The following is a 21,310-nucleotide window of genomic DNA, read 5'->3' on the forward strand; positions in this document are numbered from 1 at the left end:
AAGTAGGCCTCCTTTTGTGAGAATAGATTAGCAGGTTTTGGACTCATTCTTCTGCAGTGAAAAAGGCCAAGAGGGTAGTCTAAATTCTACTGATGTCTAAAAAAATAATGCAAAGGACAAGATGGGAAAACTTAGAATACCTGGGCCAGCATCTCAAACATGTATAAGTTCATACATATTTATAACCAATATTACCCAGAAGTGATCATTCATGAGGCTCATTTACACCAAGACAGTAATCAAGCTGAAAACATACATAGGTTTGAGGAAGGTTTAGTCATATTTGGAGATCCCAGGTGCACAGTTGATTACTAACGAGGTTAAGAAATTGGGATCCCAACTTCTGATCTCTCAAAATACTACTCTTCGGTGCCTTCAGCAGATTGGTACTGAATGGGAGGGACCACGAGGCTCTCCAGTTATGGCCAATGCTGATGTCATCTAATGCCTGACAGTAATTTATCTACTGACATTGCCATAAATACGCATGAAATTTCATGGGGGTTTTCCTCGCCGTGAGGGCCTTCATTTGTACGTATAAGCATCTTCCCCAGAGCATACCGAAAGGCAGAGTATTCTCTAGAAAGGCACAGGTTTTTATTAATGCTAACAAGAGATTATCCTTTCCCACAAAATGACTAAACAGGGCTCTAATAAATCAATCTGTCAATGGCTATTTCCTTTCAGGGCACAGTATCCCCCTGTTCCATCTGGCTGGGGCAGGTTATGACCTACACTGAGCGCCTATGTCTATAGTTCAGAAGATCCTAGAGCTGGGAGGAACTGCAAAAAAGAGCCCACCTCGAGGCAAGGAAAGTATTGCTATTCCCACTTTACAGATGAGAGCTTTCATTTCCCATTGAAAGTGTTTTGAGCAGGTTCTTGGAGCAGTTTGACATCTCCCACTTCCTATATGTGTCCCTTTGGTTCCTTCGATATTCCCCTGCTAGTGCTTATTGCTTCTGGATGTGAGCAGCAATCCTGAGACAAGGTTCCCCTTTCTCATCTCCTTCCTTCTTGGCAACCCTGGCAAGTCTGGTCTCCTGGGCAGAGTCAGTCTGCTTCATTCTTTAGAGATATCCATCTGAGAATAGGAGAGAACACCCAGTACAGATGTTTCAATGCAGAGAGGCCTCAGAGTGACAGAGGCAATAGAAACATAAGACCCACAGTGTCTGAAGGGCTAAATGAGCCAGTGACCTGAGCAGTGTTTTAGAACTCTGGACTGTGAAAAGAGATGACCACACAGAAGATGTCTTTTCTCCCACAATTCCTAAGAGGCTTCTCCTCCACTGCTTAGCCAGATTCTGGAGCTTAGACCTGTGACTAAAGACTAGTGGCCGCTGCCCTGGGAGCTCTGCTTCTCTAAGATACCTCCAGGACTCAAGCCATATTGATTCATTTCACCTAGACTGGGCAAGCCTCACACCATAAAACAAGCCTACTGATGCTTAAAGAGACTGCCAAGTTTCAATCAATTTTGCAATTTCCAAATGAAGGAGAGGTGCCTGAAATCTGCTTATATAATACAACTGCATTATGGTACTGGAAAAGCATAAGCCAATGCCACTCACGTTCTTGAGGATGTCCAGCTTGGACTATCATCACTGATTCAGAATGGAAAGGACTGCCTTCAAAGCTCATGTAAGCCCTTGGCCTGAGAAGAGAAGGAAGGAGAGACCCAAGCAGTCTCCTAGATCTTGCTTCATCACAAGACTCTCCCCAAATCTGATAGCAGAACTTCCATCATCCCACACCCCCACCAGCTATCATTTTGAGTTTCACTGGACAAAATGTTCTTAGGTCCTGTGCGCTTAGATCCTGCCATGGTATTCCTTGCCTGAAAACAATTTAAAGAGAGAAAACTGAAGGAGATTTTGGGAGCAGAACCTGGCAGGAGTGTCTGCTGATTTTGCATACCTGTGATGGAACCAAAGTTTGACATTAACATGAGTACAAGGGAAAGTTTTAAAGCATGGGGCAAGAGAGAAGGGGGTGAAAGGGATGGAGGCAGATGGACTATGGAAGGGTTACTTACACAGTTTCATCATTCTTGAACTCCAACTCCCCATATATGTCTTCAAAATCCTCACCACCACCCTTGGCGGTCCCTTCTACTGTCCTAAAGGGGACGATGACTGTGCCCCGGGCACCTGATGTCCGCAGAACCTTGACCTCCATGACACCAATGCTTTCACTGACATGAATAGTGTCACATTCAAAAGTGAAGATGCCCGCGTGGTCATCATCCAAGATGGTGACTGTGGCCACACAAGGGGACACCAGGACAGCCCGAGGCAAGGGAAGACTACTGCGTACTCTGGGAGACATCCCCTCCTCGGGCTGCTCCTCCTCCATGCGAACGTTGCTCAGCCTCACAAAGAAGTGTTCATCCTCCTCAAAAATGTCATCATCGATGATGCCCACAGAGAACTCCTTCTGGGTCTCTCCGGGCTTTAGAACCACAGTGCCCTCTGTGAACTCATAGTCAGCCCCTGCATTGGCAGAACCATCTTCTGTTTTGTAGTCCACATACAGGGTCTTGGACGTGTCCCCGCCTTTCCTCACCACTGTCAGGAGCACAGCCCCACAGTTCTCCAGGCACTGGTAAGAGCACGGGTCAAAGAAGACCTTGGAGACAAAGTCCTCCGGCTCGTTGGCATGCACCTCGCTCATGCTGGAGGTCTTTTTGGCTTGTTCTGCTGCATGCTTCTTCAGGATATTGCCCGCGCCAGTCATCATACGGGTGGCCTGGATCCGGTAGAAGGCGCGGCTCTTCTGCTGATGGGAGAGAGCATAGTAGTTGGCCATCTCGACCAGCTGATCTAAGTCCTTCTCTGGGTGTTTTTGCTTCAGATCCTTGAGAATCCGTATCATCTCCCTGCGGGACTCATCTACTTCCTTCCCTTCCAGGGGCACCAGGTGCCCATCAAGGAAGTGGGAATTCATCATTTTCCCATCCATCTCAATGCCCTTGGGGTGGTCACCCTCGGTCTCTATGATGATTCCTCGGTGTTTATCTGTGCGGTACTTTTTGTGCATGTATTTGTAGAAGAGCAGTCGCTTATCTGCCACCCAGGCCAGAAGGACACACACTGGAAAGAAGAAGAGAGTGAGGAGGCCTTCCCAAACCTGGACCACACCAGGAGAGAAGACAGCCAGAATCATATAGAGCCAGATGTAGGCAAAGATGCTCCAAGCAGCAGTGACAAAGAAGACTCGTAGGTGCTTGATTTTGCGAGTCTCTCCATCGGGGATCACATAGACGCAGATACCAATGATAATGAACATATTGAAGGCTGCACTGCCGACAATGGTAGAAGGTCCCAGATCACCAGCAATGAACCCATGACCACATACCTCAATTAAAGACAGGAGGATCTCAGGAGCAGAGGAACCCAGGGCCATAAGGGTCAGGTTGGAGACAGTTTCGTTCCAGACCCTAATGGTGGTTGTGCTGGTCTCTCCATTGGGCTTTTTGATAGTCACCTCTCTCTCTTGAGAAGTGATGACTTCAATAGATGCCATGAAGCGATCAGCAATGATGGACACCCCGAGGAACATGTATATCAGGGCCACAAAATAGACAATGACCCTGGCAATCTTGTCTCCAAGGGAAGGGTTCTCCGGGTACCAGATTGGCAGGATGACACCCTCCTTGCAGTCCGATGACCCTGTACAGGACTCATTGTTCTGCCCTGTGCTGGGCACATCCCCTGAGCCGCCAGCCTCTGCCCGAAGACCATTGAGGAAGAGCACAAAGGTAATCAGCCCAAAATGGAGGAAGGCAGAGGTGAGAGGCTGCAACCTTAACCACGCCATACACAAGACTTAGCCGCCGGCTTCCGCTGCAGCACCAATGGTCCTCCTGACAGGCCAGAGACCTAGAAGAGATCAGAGAGGCAGAAAAAGGCATGAAGAAAAGGAGAACAGTTTAGGGGAGAATGGATACCTGTATATGTATGGCTGAGTCCCTTCGCTGTTCACCTGAAACTATCACAACATTATTAGTCAGCTATACCCCCAGTAAAAAATAAAAAGTTTTTTTCTGAAAAAAAAGGAGGACAATAAATGGCAGGTTCCCACCAATAAAAACTGATGCTTCATCTTGAGTGACATATTGTACTAACATATGGGGCAGTCTCTCACTTGGAAAAATAGATGTCACTGGGAGGCTCAAATAGCTGCTCTGTCCTTAGGACCATCTGGTAGAGTCAGTAGAAAAATGGCTTAAAATAGCTGGGAATATTGGTAATGGAAATTTAATTGATACCCCTTTAGTCTTGCCTCCCAACCCTTTTGGTATCTGTGAGAGTTCTCAAGAATTAACTTAAAATTGGCCAAGTATTACAGGAATCTTCATCCCCACTTCTACTGTTTCTAGGGTTTTCAGCCTTCCTTGCCACACTGTCATCATACGCAAGAATCTTGCAAAACATAAGTTTATAGGAGTACATGCTGAATTGAACTGTTATCCTGGACTACTTTCCTGCAAATGGAACACCTTGCTTTGTGTGCAGTTGAGCCCAGTTGGGAAAAACTCCTTCCCCAGATGAAAACTTAGGGAGGCAAGTTGTAATTCTGAGATTGCTTGAGAAATCAAGAGAATTGATTCTGTAGTGAATACTACCTGTCATGTAGCTAAACCGAAGCCCTGTAAGTGGTGCCCAAGGCCCAGTCCATAGCAGTCCTTAGCCCTCCAGCAAGACAGGCTTATGAAAGAGTTTAGGCATCCAGTTACAGGAGGATGAAGATCAGTCAGCCACTCTAGCTTGAAACCCAAACACCACAAGGGCCAAGTGGTAGGAAGCACTATAAACAACATGCAAGTGACTCTAAATAAGTTTTTTTAATCTGTAGGCAAGATTTCAGGGTGAAATTCAGCCTCCTCTGCTGACCTCAAGACACTAAAAGGTAAGCATGAGTTCAGAAGAATGGAAGAAATTCAGCTGAAACTGCAGTTATCTTTCTACTCATTGCCTCATTCAGATGGAATGAGACTGCAAATAACTATTCAATACCGTAAAGAAAAACAACTTGCCCATGTTTCCACCTCTGTTACAAGCATGTAGGAATACTGTTAGTAATGGAAGAATGCTGCTACTCTCTACTTGCTCCTCCTCCTTCTCTGCTGTTTCCTATCTCAGAAAATAGCACTTCCATGCACCCAGTTTCTCCGCCTGGAAACCGCTGCCTGTTTGCAAGCCTTTCTCTCTCCAGTCCAACACAGAGTCCCATCAACTTTCCTCCCCATCTCTCTCACCACCAACACAGCCCATTACTTTTCACCTGATGAATTTACTCAGTTACCTCCTCATTGAACTCACTCCAACTCTGACCTTTCTCTATTCCATCTTCTCTTATAGCCATAGTCATCTTAAAAAAAAAAAACCAAAAAACAAAAAAAGCCTATGCTCCTTCTCCCCTATTTGAAGCCTTTCGGCATTTCCCCCTCACTTTCAATATAAAGACCTGCATCCTCACCATGACCTGCTGAGCCTCGTGCGAGCGACCTTCTTCCTCGTCCCCCTCATCTCTTGTCACTGTCCCTCTCACTGCATTTCTGCAGTGATGGCCTTTACATCAGGTCGTGGAGTACACCATCTTATTTTGCATCTCAAGACCTTTGCCCATAACATGACCCATGACCAAAAATATCATTTCTTCTTTGCACTGCCACTCGTAACAATGCTTTAGCTCTCAGCTTGAATGTCACTTTCTCACAGAAACTTTCCTTCGCCCTAAAATGGTCCACTCCTTTCCTTTAATTTTTTTCATGGCACTTACAAAATTTTGAAATTACATATGTATTTGTGGGATTATATGATTGATGACTAACTCATCCATTAAGCTATAACAAAAAGGCAAAGACTATGTCTATTCTGTTTATCATGGTATCCTTAGTAGGTAGTTCGTAGGTGCTCAGTAAATGTATGTTTTGGAATAAATAAATGTGGCCCTAGGGAAGGTTCCTCACTGCTATGGACGGAATTGTACAATCCCCCCGGCCAATTCCTATGTTGAAGCCCTAATCCATGATGTGACTCTATTTGGAGACAGAACTTTAAGGAGGTAATTAAGGCTAAATGAAGTCATAAGAGTGGAGTTCTAATCCAATAGGCTTGGTGGCATTTAAGAAGACAAGAGAGAGCGCTCCATTTTGTGAGGACATAGGAAGAAAGCAGTCATCTGCAAGCCTGGAAGAGACCTCTTTTCAGAAATCAAATTGTCAGTATCTTGATTTTGGAATCCCAGCCTCCTGACAAATTTCCGTTGTTTAAACCACTCAGTGTATGGTATTTTGTTATGGCAGCCTGAGCAGACCAACACACTCAGAAATCAGCCTTCTTAAAAGTCATTTTACAATCTGAATCGTAGCCATTTAGAAAAAAATAGATCTCGTAGACAAATCCTCACTAGATGTTAGAGGCTACCTAGGACCTCTTTCAATTGCCAAGGCTTGTACTCAAAGAGAAGTTGCCCTTGGGACACACCCTGGTGCATATGGTAATCCTGCAGGCCCTCCTCCCAAAGGGCTCTGTGGATTAACTTGGTTTTGTATTCCTCGGACGGGAGCCAACTGCTGAGGCTCATAATCCCCACTAGTCCAGGTACCAGGGGTCACCCCAGCAGGTGCTTGGGGATTTGACCTCACTTGGGGGAGAAGAGGCTATGACATCGACTGTAGAGGAGCAGAGAGGCTGAAGGTGATTGGCATCCATATTCAAAGACTGAACATGCCCCCATAGCCTGCGGTGTGTACAGAGACCCTATTCATAGGGTTAGCACTCACCTACCTGGAGAATTGTGGACAGACATGGATCTTGGCTCCTTGCCTTGACCTCTGAAAACCCAACACTTTGTGAATTCTGATGAGCCCCATGCAGGAAGAGACAGCAGGTGGGCCCAGCTGGAGCAGCTCTTTGATCAAGAGCCAACATGGTTACAGGCAGTGGCAGCTGCACAACTGGCCAAGCCCAAAGGGGTGGGCTACCCACAGGTTAGGGAAGAGGCTGGCCTGCTGCAGTCAGGGGACAGGGGACACGCAGGTAGTAGTGTTATCCTGATCGACAGGGGACGAGGACTCCGACTGCTCATACCCACCGGGACAATTAAGGAGGATCACGGTCTTTATTCTCCTTGGTCCCACAGACACTTGTGGCAACAGGTTTTTATGGGGACTATGCTATCACATGGTCATAATCAGAGGTCAGTTTAGAAAGACTGTTCCCTGAGACAACAGATGAACTGAATGAACAAATAAAAGAAAACAAAGCAAGACAGTGGTTAGGGATTGCCTGCACTAAGATGTTAGAACTGAAGGTGAAAAACCACTGGGGGATGCCTAGTTGTTCTCTCCAGCTCTGCCAGGAGATGGTTTCTGCCTGAGAAGTTAGAGGGAGAGGGGATGTCTCTGATGAACAAGCCAATGGTCATTTTTTGCCACAACTCCAGCCCCAGACACCGATTGAGACGGGTCCCTACCTCCTGGGTGGTTCACTGCACTCCCTTAGAGACCCAACTGATCTTTGGTGTTTCCAGAAGGCTCTTAATCAGAGCCTAAGCCATACTCATGGAGGTGACCCAGCTTGAGATCCCCAGAACTGCCCAAAACAAGGAAGATATTAGGGACAGTAACTAACACTTAAAAGCAGTTATTGTGTGCATAAAGTTTGAACGTATTATTTCATCTTCATAACAACCCTATTAGTTGTTGTTAGAGATGAGTACTATTTTAATCCCTATTTTACATTTTGGGAAACTGAGTCTTAGTTAAGTCATTTGAGTCATTTACTCAAAGTATAAAGCAAAGAAGTAGCAGAACCAGAGCCCACATAGAGATGACATAAAGCTGATGGCCCTAACCACTCCACCTTATGAGGATGTCCCAATCTGTTACAGAACATCCACAAGCCCCAGTCAGCTTCTAGTCTTCTGTGGTCTTAGAAGCAATCTGGCTGCCCTACGTACGCTCACAGGAGAGCCAACCATTTGGTTGAGTTGACTGCTCAGAGTCGGACACGACTGAAGCGACTTAGCAGCAGTAGCAGGTTTCCTCGAGGTGTCCTGGTTGCCCAAGGCCATCTCCCACCCAAATATTCTCCTTCCTATCAGTTTGACAAACATTAACAAGTGCCTGTGATTTGCCAGGCCTGTCCTAGAGGCCGCCGGACAAAATAAACTATGATACGGGGTTTTCCCTCCAAGGCCCCATTGAGCAGGGGTGGAGAGCTGTGCACACAGGCACTTCTACTATCATCAGTGAGGGTGTGGGCCGAATGCTGCCAAACGCAAGCAGGGCACTGAGCCAACCTGGGGATTCAGGGAGGCGTTCTGAAGGAGGTGATCCCTGAAATGAGGCTTCAAGCATGAGTGCACTTTGGTTAAAAAAAGAAGAAAAAGAGAGAGAGAGAAAAAAAAGAAAGAACATGGGAAGGGCATCTGAGTCAAAGAGAACAGCCCAAGCAAAGACATGGGGCAGGAAAGCCCTCTGTGTACATAGGATTACAGGCAAATCAGTGTGAGGCAGGAGGGACAGAAGATGAGGCTGGACACAGAGGGAGGACCCAATTCATGGCAAGTCTTTTATGCCAGGCTGAGAAGATGGGATTTTATCCTAAGGGCAGTGAAAAGCCAATGATAGGATTTTGAACAGGAGAATGACATGGTCTGATCTGTATTCCAGAAAAACCAATTTGGCTAGATAGGTTTTAGGGTGGCTGTAACTGGGACAAAACCAAAGCAGGAAGATCAGTCAGAAATCTATTAGAAACAGAACAGATACAGACAAAGAGGGTGAGCCTAGGGTACATTCTGCCTATGATGACCCTCTGACCCCTCAGCTCAGCCCACAGCCTCTCATTTTTTTCCTGGGTTATTTTCCTAAAGCCCCCAGGGCCATCTGCAAGGTGTCTGTGTCCTCAGCAGTGGCTCCTGACATCTTTTAATATCACTGGCAAATTTAATTAAAGTCACTTTCCTCTGCTCTTCCAGATCATTAATAAAACAGAGCCACCAGGCCAGACTGAGCAAATTCTCCCTCTTGCTACGCCCTCCACTTTCTCCAATGGGAACACTCCTCCGGGTCTGTCACCAGCCTGGGTAGACGCATCCTGCTCTGCTTCTAAATCTGGGCCCCTGCACAGACGTCACAGCCAATTTACATTAAAGTTTTAGGTGCAGCCAGGCTGCACTGGATCTGAAGTGTCACCCGAGTCCAAGAACACTGCCTCTTCTCCTGTACTTCCTCTGGCCACAGGGGCTGAGAGCCTGCAGAGTCCTCTCCATGGCAAAGCTCTCCCAGAAACGCAGGAACTAAATTTCTGGCACTCAAATAGGAAAGACGCGACCTCGGCTACTTAGGCAGTTTGGCTGCCACAATCGGAACTTAGATCCAAGGAGGAAAATGTAAGGACGCTGCTTTTCATCCATTATGATCGCTTTGAATATTCCAAGTAAAAAAGTTAACATTATCGTCACGCCCATTTTGAAAGTGAAAGTGTTAGTTGCTCAGTCGTGTCCGACTCTTTGCAACCCCATGGACTGTAGCCCACCAGGCTTTTCTGTCCATTGGATTCTCCAAGCAAGAATACTGGAATGGATAGCCATTCCCTTCTCCAGGGGATAAGCAAATTTGAATTTACAAAGGTTAAATAATTTGCCCAAATCACGGTAAGTAGACAAATAAGCTCTTGAATTCTGGCAGTCTGACTCTAGAGCACTTGGCATTAACCACCATGCTAGGTAGATGCCTTGGGTTTGGGTAGCCCTTTGAAAAGCAAAGGGCCTGGGGAAGGGAGGGTGAGTTTTTCTGGATATGGAGCCCTCACTATGAACTTGGAGATGGTACGTACTCCAAGGCAGCCTGAAACAGTAGAAGAGCCCCAAATCTGAAAGCAAGAGGCAAGAACTTTCTTCCTAGCTCTGCCTCAACAAGCTATGAGACTTCGAAGAGTCAGAGAACTCTTAGGGCATCAGCTTCCTCATCCAGAAAATTCGTGTTGGGTTGGACAATCTCCATAGTTGCTTTGAGTCAAAAATGCTTTGATGGCAGGCAGGTCCATCTCCACAATAGGCAAAGAAGAGAAGGCACATATTTCAGTTAGGTTGGCCCAGAGCAGTGTGAGAGCCAGTCACTCCCCAGGAGACGTCAGAAGAGAAGAGATTAAGGGAGGGTGGTAGGAAAAGGGGGCCCCCAAAGGCAAGGAGAGCCTACAATCTGGATTTACCAAAAGCACCTTGGATCAAACTCATTTTTTAAACCACTGCTCTTTGAATGCCCATTCTGGACCAAGCACTGCACTAATGATTGAGCATACACCCGTGAAAGTGCTACACCACATCCCCAACCGTTTGAAATTTTCTTCTAATGAAGGATAAAGACAAACAAGGAATTATGGGCATGACACTATGATGATATCATGGGAAGTTACTCTTTTTCTTGTTCTGCTCTAAGCTCTCAAGTTGGTCACTGCACAGATGCCTCTAACCTTATGGACAGTGGCTGCAATACATCACAGTTTTATAATATCGAGGACCTTGCAGTAGTATGCATGGTTGATATTCTACGATTCTTGCTTCTCTGTTCCCATGCAATTGTCACATTTTGCCTTCCTCAAAGCTTCCAAACCCTTAATGGCATCCAAGTCATATGATAACTTCATAAAAGTTATGAAGCTGGCCTTCTCCTAGGCACTGCCACACACAAAGAGGAAGCACCAGCAAGCCTCAACCTCCTCATGCTGTATATAAATAAAGGACTTTAAAATGATAACAACAATCCTATCTCTTCATTGAGTATTCTTTACTCTATGGCTGGCACTGCATCAGGCATTTCTATAGCTTCTGTTTAAGACCTAAGGATCCCACAATGATTTAGGTAGTGTTGGAGAAGGCAATGGCACCTCACTCCAGTACTCTTGCCTGGAAAATCCCATGGACGCAGGAGCCTGGTAGGCTGCAGTCCATGGGGTCGCGAAGAGTCGGACATGACTGAGCGACTTCACTTTCACTCTTCACTTTCATGCATTGGAGAAGGAAATGGCAACCCACTCCAGTGTTCTTGCCTGGAGAATCCCAGGGACGGGGGAGCCTGGTGGGCTGCTGTCTATGGGGTCGCACAGAGTCGGACACGACTGAAGCGACTTAGCAGCAGCAGCAACTGTTTTAGAGATGAGGAGACGTGGGCCCAAAGACTACTAATTTACCCAGGTCCACTAGCTGAGTAGCACAGCTGAGCTATGAAACTTGGTATGTGAAATGCCAAAGTCTAAAAGTGAAGGTGGAAAAACAGGGTAGGAATCTGGAGCCCTTAGGTCAAGAACCTACAGCCCTGGAAATCTCTGTCTCCTCTGGGAAGCCTTCCGTGATAACACCCTCTTCCTCTACCTTCAAACTGAGTCATTTTCTCCCCTGCGTTCCTCTAGCCCTTTGATGACCATTAAAGCACTTGTCACACATGATCACATTAACCTGGGCTGATCTGTCTGCATGTCCATCTCCTACACACTTAGAGAAACTCCTTGAGGGATTCCCCCTCAATATAGGGACTTTTCTTTTTTAGCAAGTTATCACACTCAGTTCAGAGGGCGAAGAGGTTGGATCTGATCTCTAATATCCTCCCTGCCTCCAAAATTCTATGATTCCAAGGCTTGTTGACTCTACTCAAAGGTTTACCACACTCTCTAGAGGCCAGAGGACTTTGCCCTTTGTGAGTCCTTGACAGGTCTGGAGAATCACAAACCATGCAAGGGGACCAGAGTGAAAGGAAGAAAGAGAGGGCCTTGCTCACCTAATTTAGGTTCTGCTTCTCCAGATGCTGGGTCTACATCTGCATGTAAGTCATCCCCCACATTGGAGGCAATAATGGAACCAGGATCACATGCTAAAGAGGGCTGCGCATTAGAGTAACTTTGGAGCTCTAAAAAATACAGGTATCTGGATCTTACTTCAGACCTAAGTTTTGGACTTTCTGGGAGTGAAGTCTCAAATACTTAGACTTTTTAAAAGTTCCTTAGTTGATTTAGAGGTACAGCCAAGGTTGAGAATCCTGGGAGAGAATAAAAGGAACACAGACTAACTAAGAAAGACATTTGCATCTCAGGGATTCCAACCATTACCAAATTTCTCTGGGCCAAAAGAAGGACTCTTAGTGTATCATGAGTTGACTCATAAGTGGGTGTACCACAAAGCCCTTTCTATACACTAGACAAACATCCACCCTCCTGGACTCTGACTTCCTTTCAAACCCTGCCAATGACAAAGAGCATCAACTCCCTACCCATATACGTAGATTTTCCCATGGTCTCTCCCTAAACCTGCTGTTAGCTTAATCTACACTCTTACTGAAGAAACAGAAAAGACCCAGAGCTCCCTTATCTACACAGGAAAATGATGCTGCTCATCCCATTTTCAGCAAGACATGTTTCTAAGTATTTCCCTTTTCATGGATGGTATCTTATGTTGACTTCTCCATGTTTTCCCTCGTGCCATCTTTGTTCAGTGATTCGTTTATTCACGTACACACGCATGCACTTGTATGAAACTCAGTCCATGTAGTATGGGTCGACTTTCACTGAATTAGATGAGAAGGTACCCACCTCTGTTTTCGCACATTCAAAAAAACTTAGAATAAAAGTTCCTAGAGGGTAGCAATTTTTATCTGTTTGGTATTTCTGTACCCCTGCCATCTATATCAGTGCCTGGCATAGAGCGGGCACTCAGTATATACTTAGTGAATGAATAGATCCATGAATAAATGCACAAAAATAGAAGGCATAATAGCCAGTGATCTCTCCCACTCTTGGCAGTGTTCAAATGGAGCATCCCATCTGTTAGGGATGCTGTGAGCAAGGTTTTTCTAATTTGAGTTATAGGAACAAAAATGTAATCCCCCCTGAGGAGCATACACTTCACTGGAGAACAGTGACAGAAAACCAAATTAACAAAAGAAAAAAAAAAAAGTCCTAGATTTGGAAGCATGTGCAATGTGCCAAGACAGTGCAGAGGAAGGAAGGTCAAGTGCTGCCTGGGACCATCAGGGTCACTTCACGGACCAGGCAACTTTGGGTCTAGGATTTGAAGAATGAACATGAGTTAACTGGGTCAAAGCCACTGCGCCTCAAATAAAGGTAAGAGAAAGCCATGCTAAAGAGCAGGTCAGCCTCAACAAGCAATGTCTGTTTAAAGAAAGGTAAGCAGGGTGTCTGAAGAACAGGACATTTAAGAAAACTGAGAGAAGCTGCAGCAATCACTGAGGAATAGTTTGTGAAAGGCCTTGTATGCCCATTCAAGGAATTTGGTCATTACCTTAGTGGTAATAAGGAAGTACTGAAAGTCTTTTAATCACAGGAGGGACAAGATCATTGTTTTTCCTTTGGATGGAGACCTAGACAGACAACAATGCAGAAACTAGATATGTGGATGAAGGTGGGGGAAGACTAGGGGCAGAAAGACCAGTTCAGAGACTCTCAAAGTATTTGAGAGAGATGTGATCAGAACCTGAACACAGGCAATGAGAGCAGGCCTGCTGAGGGGAGGCAGGGGTTTGGAGCATGTTTTCAAAAGTAGGATGTGTGTGTGTGTGTGTGTGTGTGTGTGTGTGTGTGTGTGTGTGCACGCGCGCGCACGTGCTCAGTTGTGTCCAACTTACTGTGACCCCATGGACTGTAGCCCACCAGGCTACTCTGTCCATGGAATTTTCCAGGCAAAAATACAAGAGCAGGTTGTCATTTCCTACTGCAAGGGAGCTTTCCAATCCAGAGATCGAACCCATGTCTTTTGCGTCTCTTGCACTGGCAGGCAGGTTCTTTACCACCGTGCCACTTGCAAGCCCAGACTCAGAACAGTCTGGACTATTGAGCCAACAAATGGTTACTACCTTGACAAGACTGAGGAGCATTCTGGTCCTTTGTTGGAGCTCTAGGGCCTTCTTCACTAGAGCCCATAATTCTCCTGGCCCCATCTGTCTCACAGCCACAGACGTCCCAAAGCTATACAGCTATCTAAGTCTGACCAATTTGTGTCGAATTTTCCAGCTCCCATTTCTTCAGTCCTGGAGATCCTTACAGGAAAAACCCTGCAGGACCACTGGGATGATGACGGTGCCTGATGCGGTTTGGTGCCAGCGGTGTCTCTTCATTCCTGTTTCACTATCAGAATCTTCTGTTTTCAGTTGGTCCGCAGAATCTTGGATGTGTTCTCAAGTTTATTGGGTGCCAACTGTATGTCACACTCTTTTCCAGCTACTGGAGGTTCAATATTATATCTTTTACCTGGACTAGTGCAAAGCTGCCAATCTTGCCACATCTGTTACAGTCTGTGCTCCAGAAAAACAGCAACTACCATCTTTTTAAAATGTAAATCAGATACAGTTAAGTACCCTACATACAAATGAGTTCCTTTCCAAGAGTACATTTGTAAGTCCAATTTGTTCCTAAGTCCAACAAAGTTAGGTTAGGTACCCAACGAACACAATTGGCTATACAGTACTATACTGCAATAAGTTTATAATACTTTTCACACAAATAATTCATTAAAAAACAAGCAACACAAAAAACAAACATTTTAAATCTTAGAGTACAGTTCCTTGAAAAGTACAGGAGTACAGTAAAACAGCTGGCATACAGGGGCTGGCATCAAGTGAACAGGCAAGAAGAATTATTGACTGGAGGAGGGTGAAGAGGTGGGAGATGGTGGAGTTCAAGGACCCTCAGCTATAGGAGATGGAGGGCAAGCTGCAATTTCACTCATGCCTAATGTTGAAGGAATGCATGCTTGCATCTTTGAAAGCTCGCAACTTGATCCTGCCTGCAGTGGAAGTGCAGAGTCTTAACCACCGGACCATCAGGGAATTCCCACTCTTTCCTTTTCTTTAGAGCACCCACACTGGCTGGAATCATTGTTTTTCTGTTTGTTCACTGGTTTATCATAGAATATAAATTCCATGGGAGCAGACAACTTGATCTTTTTTCTCACTATGATATTCTCAGGCTGCTTGACTGCAGCCTGGCAGAGTGAGTGTCAGCATTTGTTGAAGAGATCAGTGCTCACTCTGCAGGACAAAGCGTGTTTGGAAAGATGCACCTGTGAGAGGAGATGTCAAGCTTCTGGGAAGCCTTGGGGTAGAGAGGTAGATGGTTAAAACCAATGATCTTAGAGAGCCGGCGGTTCTGTTCATTTGAAAGCACCAACAGGACCACAAAGTATTTGGAAGGCTGTTGGGAGACTGTTTCTAAATGCACTTCATTCTATCTACCTTAGTCCTCTCATGGGCACCTTACCTCTCCTCTAGAGTGTATGGCCTCACAATAGCCGACACTCACAGTGCACTATTTCCTCAACAAATATCAAGTGATAGTCTGTCCCAACAGTTGACAAAGGCCTTCTTGCTCCCATTCAGTCCTCACGAGGACGTTCATAATGATGAAGAAACAGAGGCTCAGTCAGCTGCCTAGAGTTTCTAAGCCAAGAAATAACTGAGTCAGAACCTAACCTCGGTCCTCCAGCTTTCAGGGGGTCTCCCTCCACCAAGCTGGAAAAGCATCATGTCAGCAAAGACCCAGAGACAACATTCCCTATTACTGAAAGGAAATCAGGGCTGGGCCAGGGGGGTGAGAGGCCCAGGGCAGCCTGAGGGGATATCGTTCCCACCTTTCCGTGTTCCCAGAGAAAATGACTTGGGCTCTATCTTTCGGAATTATCCAGAGAGAGAGGACTGACATCCCTCTGCCCTACTGGCTACCCATGAAGGGAGAGCTGGTCATAAAAGCTGGTACTTTTACGTACCTTTTCCTCAGCTCATTTTCCAGGAGACTGATCTATTTTTCAATACCATTTAGTTCTCTTAATTTTTAAATGTTAAAATATGGGATTAAATCATATCACTGACCAAAGGAAGAGCAAATGGACTCAGGCAAGCACCCAGAGTTCTCTCTCTGATACATGGCTGGGAGAGTCTCTTGTACACTCAACTCCAGGGATGTTCTGGGCCCTTCTTTCACAAGAGGGCACTAGGAGCAGACTCCTAGGACTTCCTGCAGATCCAGCCGCTGTCTTGGCAGAGCTCTGTCTGACCAGGGATCGAACCCACTGCCCCCTGCGATGGAAAGGAGGAGTCTTAACCACTAGACCATCAGGGAAGTCCCATTCTTCCTCTACTTTAGAGCACACACCCTGGCTGGTCAGTAATGATTCCCCTTGAAGTTGACTCCCTCATTAGTTCCTCCTGAGGGTCTGGAAGGCACAGACTCAAGATGATTTTTCCTGAATCCTAGGGGAGAGAGTACAGTGATATGATAGGGAGTAAGCAGAACCTTTGGAAAGCCGCTGGGCAAAGGGATTCCAGGTAGACTCTCAACAGAGTCTACATGGATCCAAATACATCCTTCCTGGATGGAAAAGGAAAAGCAGAAGCGTAGGACTTGAGACTGAACCGTCTGGAGCATTTGGGGGCCGAGCGTGACTACTAGTCATTCTGAGAATGCCCTGGAGGGTCACAGTGGGAAGGGACTCCACACAGGAGGGCCAACCTCAGGCCACCAGGACCTTCAAACAGCTCAGGATGCCTTGTAGCCCAGACAGCGAGATAGTTGGGTTGGCTGCTCATCTCACCTCCAGAGACCCAGTGTAATAACAGACACACTGGGGGCTTCAAATTGCAGCTGGAAAGCTCTGAAACAAAAGATGTGATCAGCACGAAATAATATTCTTGGTAGGAGGTGATCTATAAGCTGTGGAACCAGAGCCACAAAACACAGAATTGTCAGGGAAGTAGATTAAAAGTCAACACATCCAACATAGCCTTTTTTAAGGGTAAGGAATGTGAGGCCCGGAAAGCAGCAATGGGTTTTGCCTGTAGTTGTCAGAAGAAATAATGACTAAAATATACTGTTCTTGCCACTTGTTCAATGCATCTTCTGTGATACCACATTGCCCGTTCCTGGGATGATTTTTTATTCCTTCACTGGCTCCTTTTATGATAAATAGGACAGATTCTCTTTCTTGATCTTAGTCCACCTGCCTCAAGAGTGAGGTAGGTTATTCATTTTTCATTGACCAGCCACTGTGTTTCACGTACCATACAACAATAAGTGGGAGAGACAAAGGACTTGGTCCAGGAAAGAAGGTAAGTCTCAAGATGAAAAATATATATTTTTTAATAATAAAAAATCTGCATTTCAATAAATATAAGGGACTTGTGAAAAACAGATGCTGCGTTATCAAAATTCAGAATAAGAGACTGCTTCTTCACAGTCTTCCCATCAGAAAGAGGCATTTGAACTGAAGAACAGTAAGATTCTTAGTGAAGGGCAAACCATGAACAAAGGCGCAGAAGAAGAAAGGGCAAGTGTACTTAGGTGCCCACATGCGAACTGTAAGAAGTGAGGCTAGAAGTGGAGTGGTGAAGCAGACCATGGAGGACCTTGAAAGCCAGGAGTTGGACTGCTGCAAAAAGTGAGAGGCCCTTCAAGGTTTTTGTGTGGGAAAATAACAAGCCTACTAGATTGGTGTTTTAGAAAGGCAATCTTATAACAGCCACTAAAATGAATTGAAGGACTGGAAGAATGAAGTTGGGAAGATGTTAGAAAGTTACTGCTTATAGTATCATCGTAATAATATAGCTTAGAAAGTTATTTTTTTTATAGGTACGGTAAGGACTGAGTGGGAAAAATCAATGTTGAGCACTTTGAATACAGTAGCCTGACTCTGTTGCAAACATACAAATGTTGGCTGCTTTAATAATAATTTCTATTATAATTATTATTATTATGTAAGAGATTGTCAAATCCATACTGAGGTAATGGTAGTAGGGACAGCGAAGAGAGGAATGGACTGAACAGGGGTAAGCAACACAAGAGTCCCCCTTTATCTGTGTGGGATAAATTCTAAGACCCCCAAGTAGATGTCTGAAACTGCAAATAGTACTTAACTCTTTGTATACTATGTATTTTTCTGTATATACCCATTTACAGTTAAATTTCCAAATTAGGCCCAGAAAGATTGAAGGAGGAGGGAGAAGGGGACAACAGAAGATGAGATGGTTGGATGGCATCACCAACTCAATGGACATGAGTTTGAGTAAACTCTGGGAGTTGGTGATGGACAGCAAGGCCTGGCGTGCTGTAGTCCTTGGGGTCGCAAAGAGTCGGATGCGACTGAGCAACTGAACTGAACTGAACTGAAATAGGTTAGCAGCAATAACAAATAATAAAATAGAACAATTATAACAAGATACTGTAATAAAAGTTGTGTGAGTGTATTCTCTTTCATTCTCTCACTCAGAACATCTAATGGTGATGGTGGTTTAGTCGCTAAGTCATGTTGGACTCTTGCAATCCCATGGACTATAGCCTGCCAGGCTCCTCTGTCTATGGGATTTCCCAGGCAAGAATGTTGGAGTGGTTTGCCATTTCCTTCTCCAGTGATCTTCCCAAACCAGGGATTGAACCTGGGTCTCCTGCACTGCAGGCAGATTCTTTACCAACTGAGCTACGAGGGAAGCCCCCAGAATATCTTACAGTACAAATTTAATGCCTTGTCCATCTTAACGGAGCACTTTATCACACAGAGTGGCTGTGATTTTTGCAGCCTGAGGTGCAATAGCAAACCTGTGGGAGAAAACTGGGAGGGAGGAGAGGATCTTGGAGATGAAGTGAAAGAGGGCCCACCTAGAGAGTTAGTGGAACCTGGAGAGTTCTGTGTGATAGAAGTCAAGAGGGGAAAGTTTCACGGAGCTAATGATCAATCTTTTCTGATGGGGGTTGGGAGAAATCAGGAATAAGTTATCATATTTGGGGGAATGAGAAGTCCTTGGTGAGTGAGAGTCGGGCAGAAGGTAGGAAAAAATGAGAAAGCAAGGGATAAGTGAATGAATGAGTGATGGGGAAATAGAAACAGATGTCTACTCTAAAATTTCAAGAGTGTGTGGAAAGCAAGATGGGAAGAGAAAATGACAGGGGAGGAAGTGAACAAAGGGATATTCTTGCCAGGATGTTAAGCATGCTTACAATTAGATGGAGGGGATTTAATGCTCAAAAGGAAAGAGCTCAGGGCAAGCTGATGGAAGCAGGGCAGAAGGGACACCGGGCAGGAAGGGAAGGGAGAGCTTTTTTAAATTGTGAGACCAGTGACAAGTAAGGATGGAGAACAAAGTTGGGAGATCAGGGTGCAAAGGAAGAGTGTGCAAGCTCACATTATTTGGTTCAGTCTCTAGGATGAACAAAGTGGTGTGTGACCTGGACATCTTCTCCTCTCAAGTGACTTGGAAACTGCCATGTGGAAGCCTGGGCAGGAATACAGTTTCCAGACCCACTTCCGGATCCAGTCCCAACATGACCCAGTGTTCCTGTACACAACCAGGAAAGCACTATTTGTCATTCAGACATTAAGACAGTAAATGCCACCTGACCCATTCCAAGAGCTGTTTTCTTAGTAGACATGACCCTGTATACCACATGTAAATAAACTTGATTCAGGAATCAGCCTCTATTTACTCTTCATATTATAGAAGTGTATATATACATGTGATTTTTCCTATCTAGGTGTCTTGTTCAATAGTCTCTATGGATCGCAATCCTTCTTATCCCTCACCTTCCTACTCAAGACCTTCCCCAGGCTCCAGAGATCTCAGATCTTTAGGGGTCCACCTTGCTGGGCAGCTCAGCTGACTGGGAAGAGTATCTTAGACATGCTGGAGCCATTTTTCCTTTCTCTTGAGGTGGTCTACCCAGTGTTGGGTTTAGAGTGCCCATCCAAAAAACAAAGAGACGACTGAACACAAACCAATCTCATTAAAGAAAATAGGGAAATTCCTGCCTAGAAGGACAGCTCTGGTTTGTATGCTAAAACAGAAAGAGGAACCCCCTAACCCTCCCTCATAGGCCAGCAGGATGGCCATGCACAAGGGTTCTGCAACAGTCCCCTACTTCCTCTCGCTACGTTCTAGTCTTGATGCACCATCTAAAATGCAAATCTGACCCTGCACTTCAGTACTGAAAACCTTCCCAAGTCCCCACCGGAAACTCGGTGGAAAACCTTAGCATGAAGCACAAGTCCTTCAAGATCTGGCACCTTGAACTCCTCTAAATTCATCTCTCTGAACTTTACCCTCAGTCTTTAGTTATTTGAACGAGCTCTTGTCCCCTTTAGTCCTTTGCATACTGATCCCTTCAGGGCTTCCCTGACCACTCAGCAATAAAGAATCTGCCTGCAATGCAGGAGACTGATGCAGGTTCCATCTCTGGGTAGGGAAGATCCCCTGGAGTAGGACATGGCAACCCACTCCAGTATTGTGTCCTGGGAAATCCCATGGACAGAGCCTGCCTTTCACTCAAAGACCTTTCTCTCCCACCATTTCTCTCCCTAGTTTCACCAAAGCCAGCTCCTCCCTAGCCTGTCTTTCTGGGATCAGCTATCCCTAGAAGTTCTCCTTAAGACCCCTTAGAGATGTGATCTTCCTACATTTTCACCGCACCTGGGATGTAGCCTTCACAGACAGGAATCAGTTTAAAGGGTAAGTGTGTGTTCACTAGTTGGTTATTCCTGCTGGGATGAGTGTGTGTTTATGAGGAAAGGAAACATTCTATTTTATTTGCCTCTGTACCCAGCAAATACTTGGCCAAGGGGATTGTTGAATATTTATTGAATAAATAACTGATTGATTATATCAATGAAGCCTTTCTTTTTTGGAGTCAAATATATTTCTGAAACTCATCAAATGTTTGAACTTCCAAGCAAAGCAACCAGGCTTGAGTGCAAAGGGAGTGATTTTCTCTTTTGAGCCAAACTTGGTAGCTTAAAGAGAAGCTGTGTGACACATTCCTCCAAATTCAGATTGTCGGCAGTGAGTGACTGGACCAGCTAGGCTGAGGAACAATGCCCACAGTGACTACCCATGGACAATACCGCTAACTACGCCAGAGACTGTACAAGGACCCACCTTGCACAGGGACAGGGCAGGGCTGGATCAGGAGGACACTCCCTTGGCTTCAGGGTCCCAGCCCAGGGAGAAGTCCATGGGAAGGGCGTGTTTTTTACAGGGTCAGTTTGCTGGCCCTATGCTTCCTTCTCTGACCAGGAGGCTCTGCAGGGCCATGCGTGCATGCATGCTCAGTCGCTTCAGCCGTGTCCGACTCTTTGTGACCCCATAGACTGTAGCCTGCCAGGCTCCTCTGTCCATGGGAGTCTCCAGGCAAGAGTACTAGAGGGGATTGCCATGCCCTTCTCTAGGGGATCTTCCCAACCCAGGGATCAAACCTGCATCTTCTCTCATCTCCTGCATTGGCAGATGGGTTCTTTACCACTGGGAAGG

General features: G+C 45.6%; 1 protein-coding gene across 10 annotated transcripts in view; it reads right to left on the reverse strand.

The window, feature by feature from the left end:
• Nucleotides 1-21,310, reverse strand: part of SLC8A3 (solute carrier family 8 member A3) — a 162,453-nt gene that overhangs the window by 137,749 nt on the left and 3,394 nt on the right. For 9 of the 10 annotated variants that reach the window (XM_052646314.1, XM_052646315.1, XM_052646319.1 and 6 more), the window contains one exon: nucleotides 2,039-3,884. In XM_052646314.1, coding sequence (XP_052502274.1) covers nucleotides 2,039-3,822 — 1,784 coding nt within the window. In that variant the 5' untranslated portion in view covers nucleotides 3,823-3,884. Of the gene's footprint in view, nucleotides 1-1,574; nucleotides 1,658-2,038; nucleotides 3,885-21,310 lie in introns of all 10 variants that reach the window. The other variant, XM_052646320.1, reaches the window with a different exon arrangement.

This window comes from Budorcas taxicolor, chromosome 10 (assembly GCF_023091745.1).
Source record: "Budorcas taxicolor isolate Tak-1 chromosome 10, Takin1.1, whole genome shotgun sequence".
Lineage (NCBI taxonomy): Eukaryota > Metazoa > Chordata > Mammalia > Artiodactyla > Bovidae > Budorcas > Budorcas taxicolor.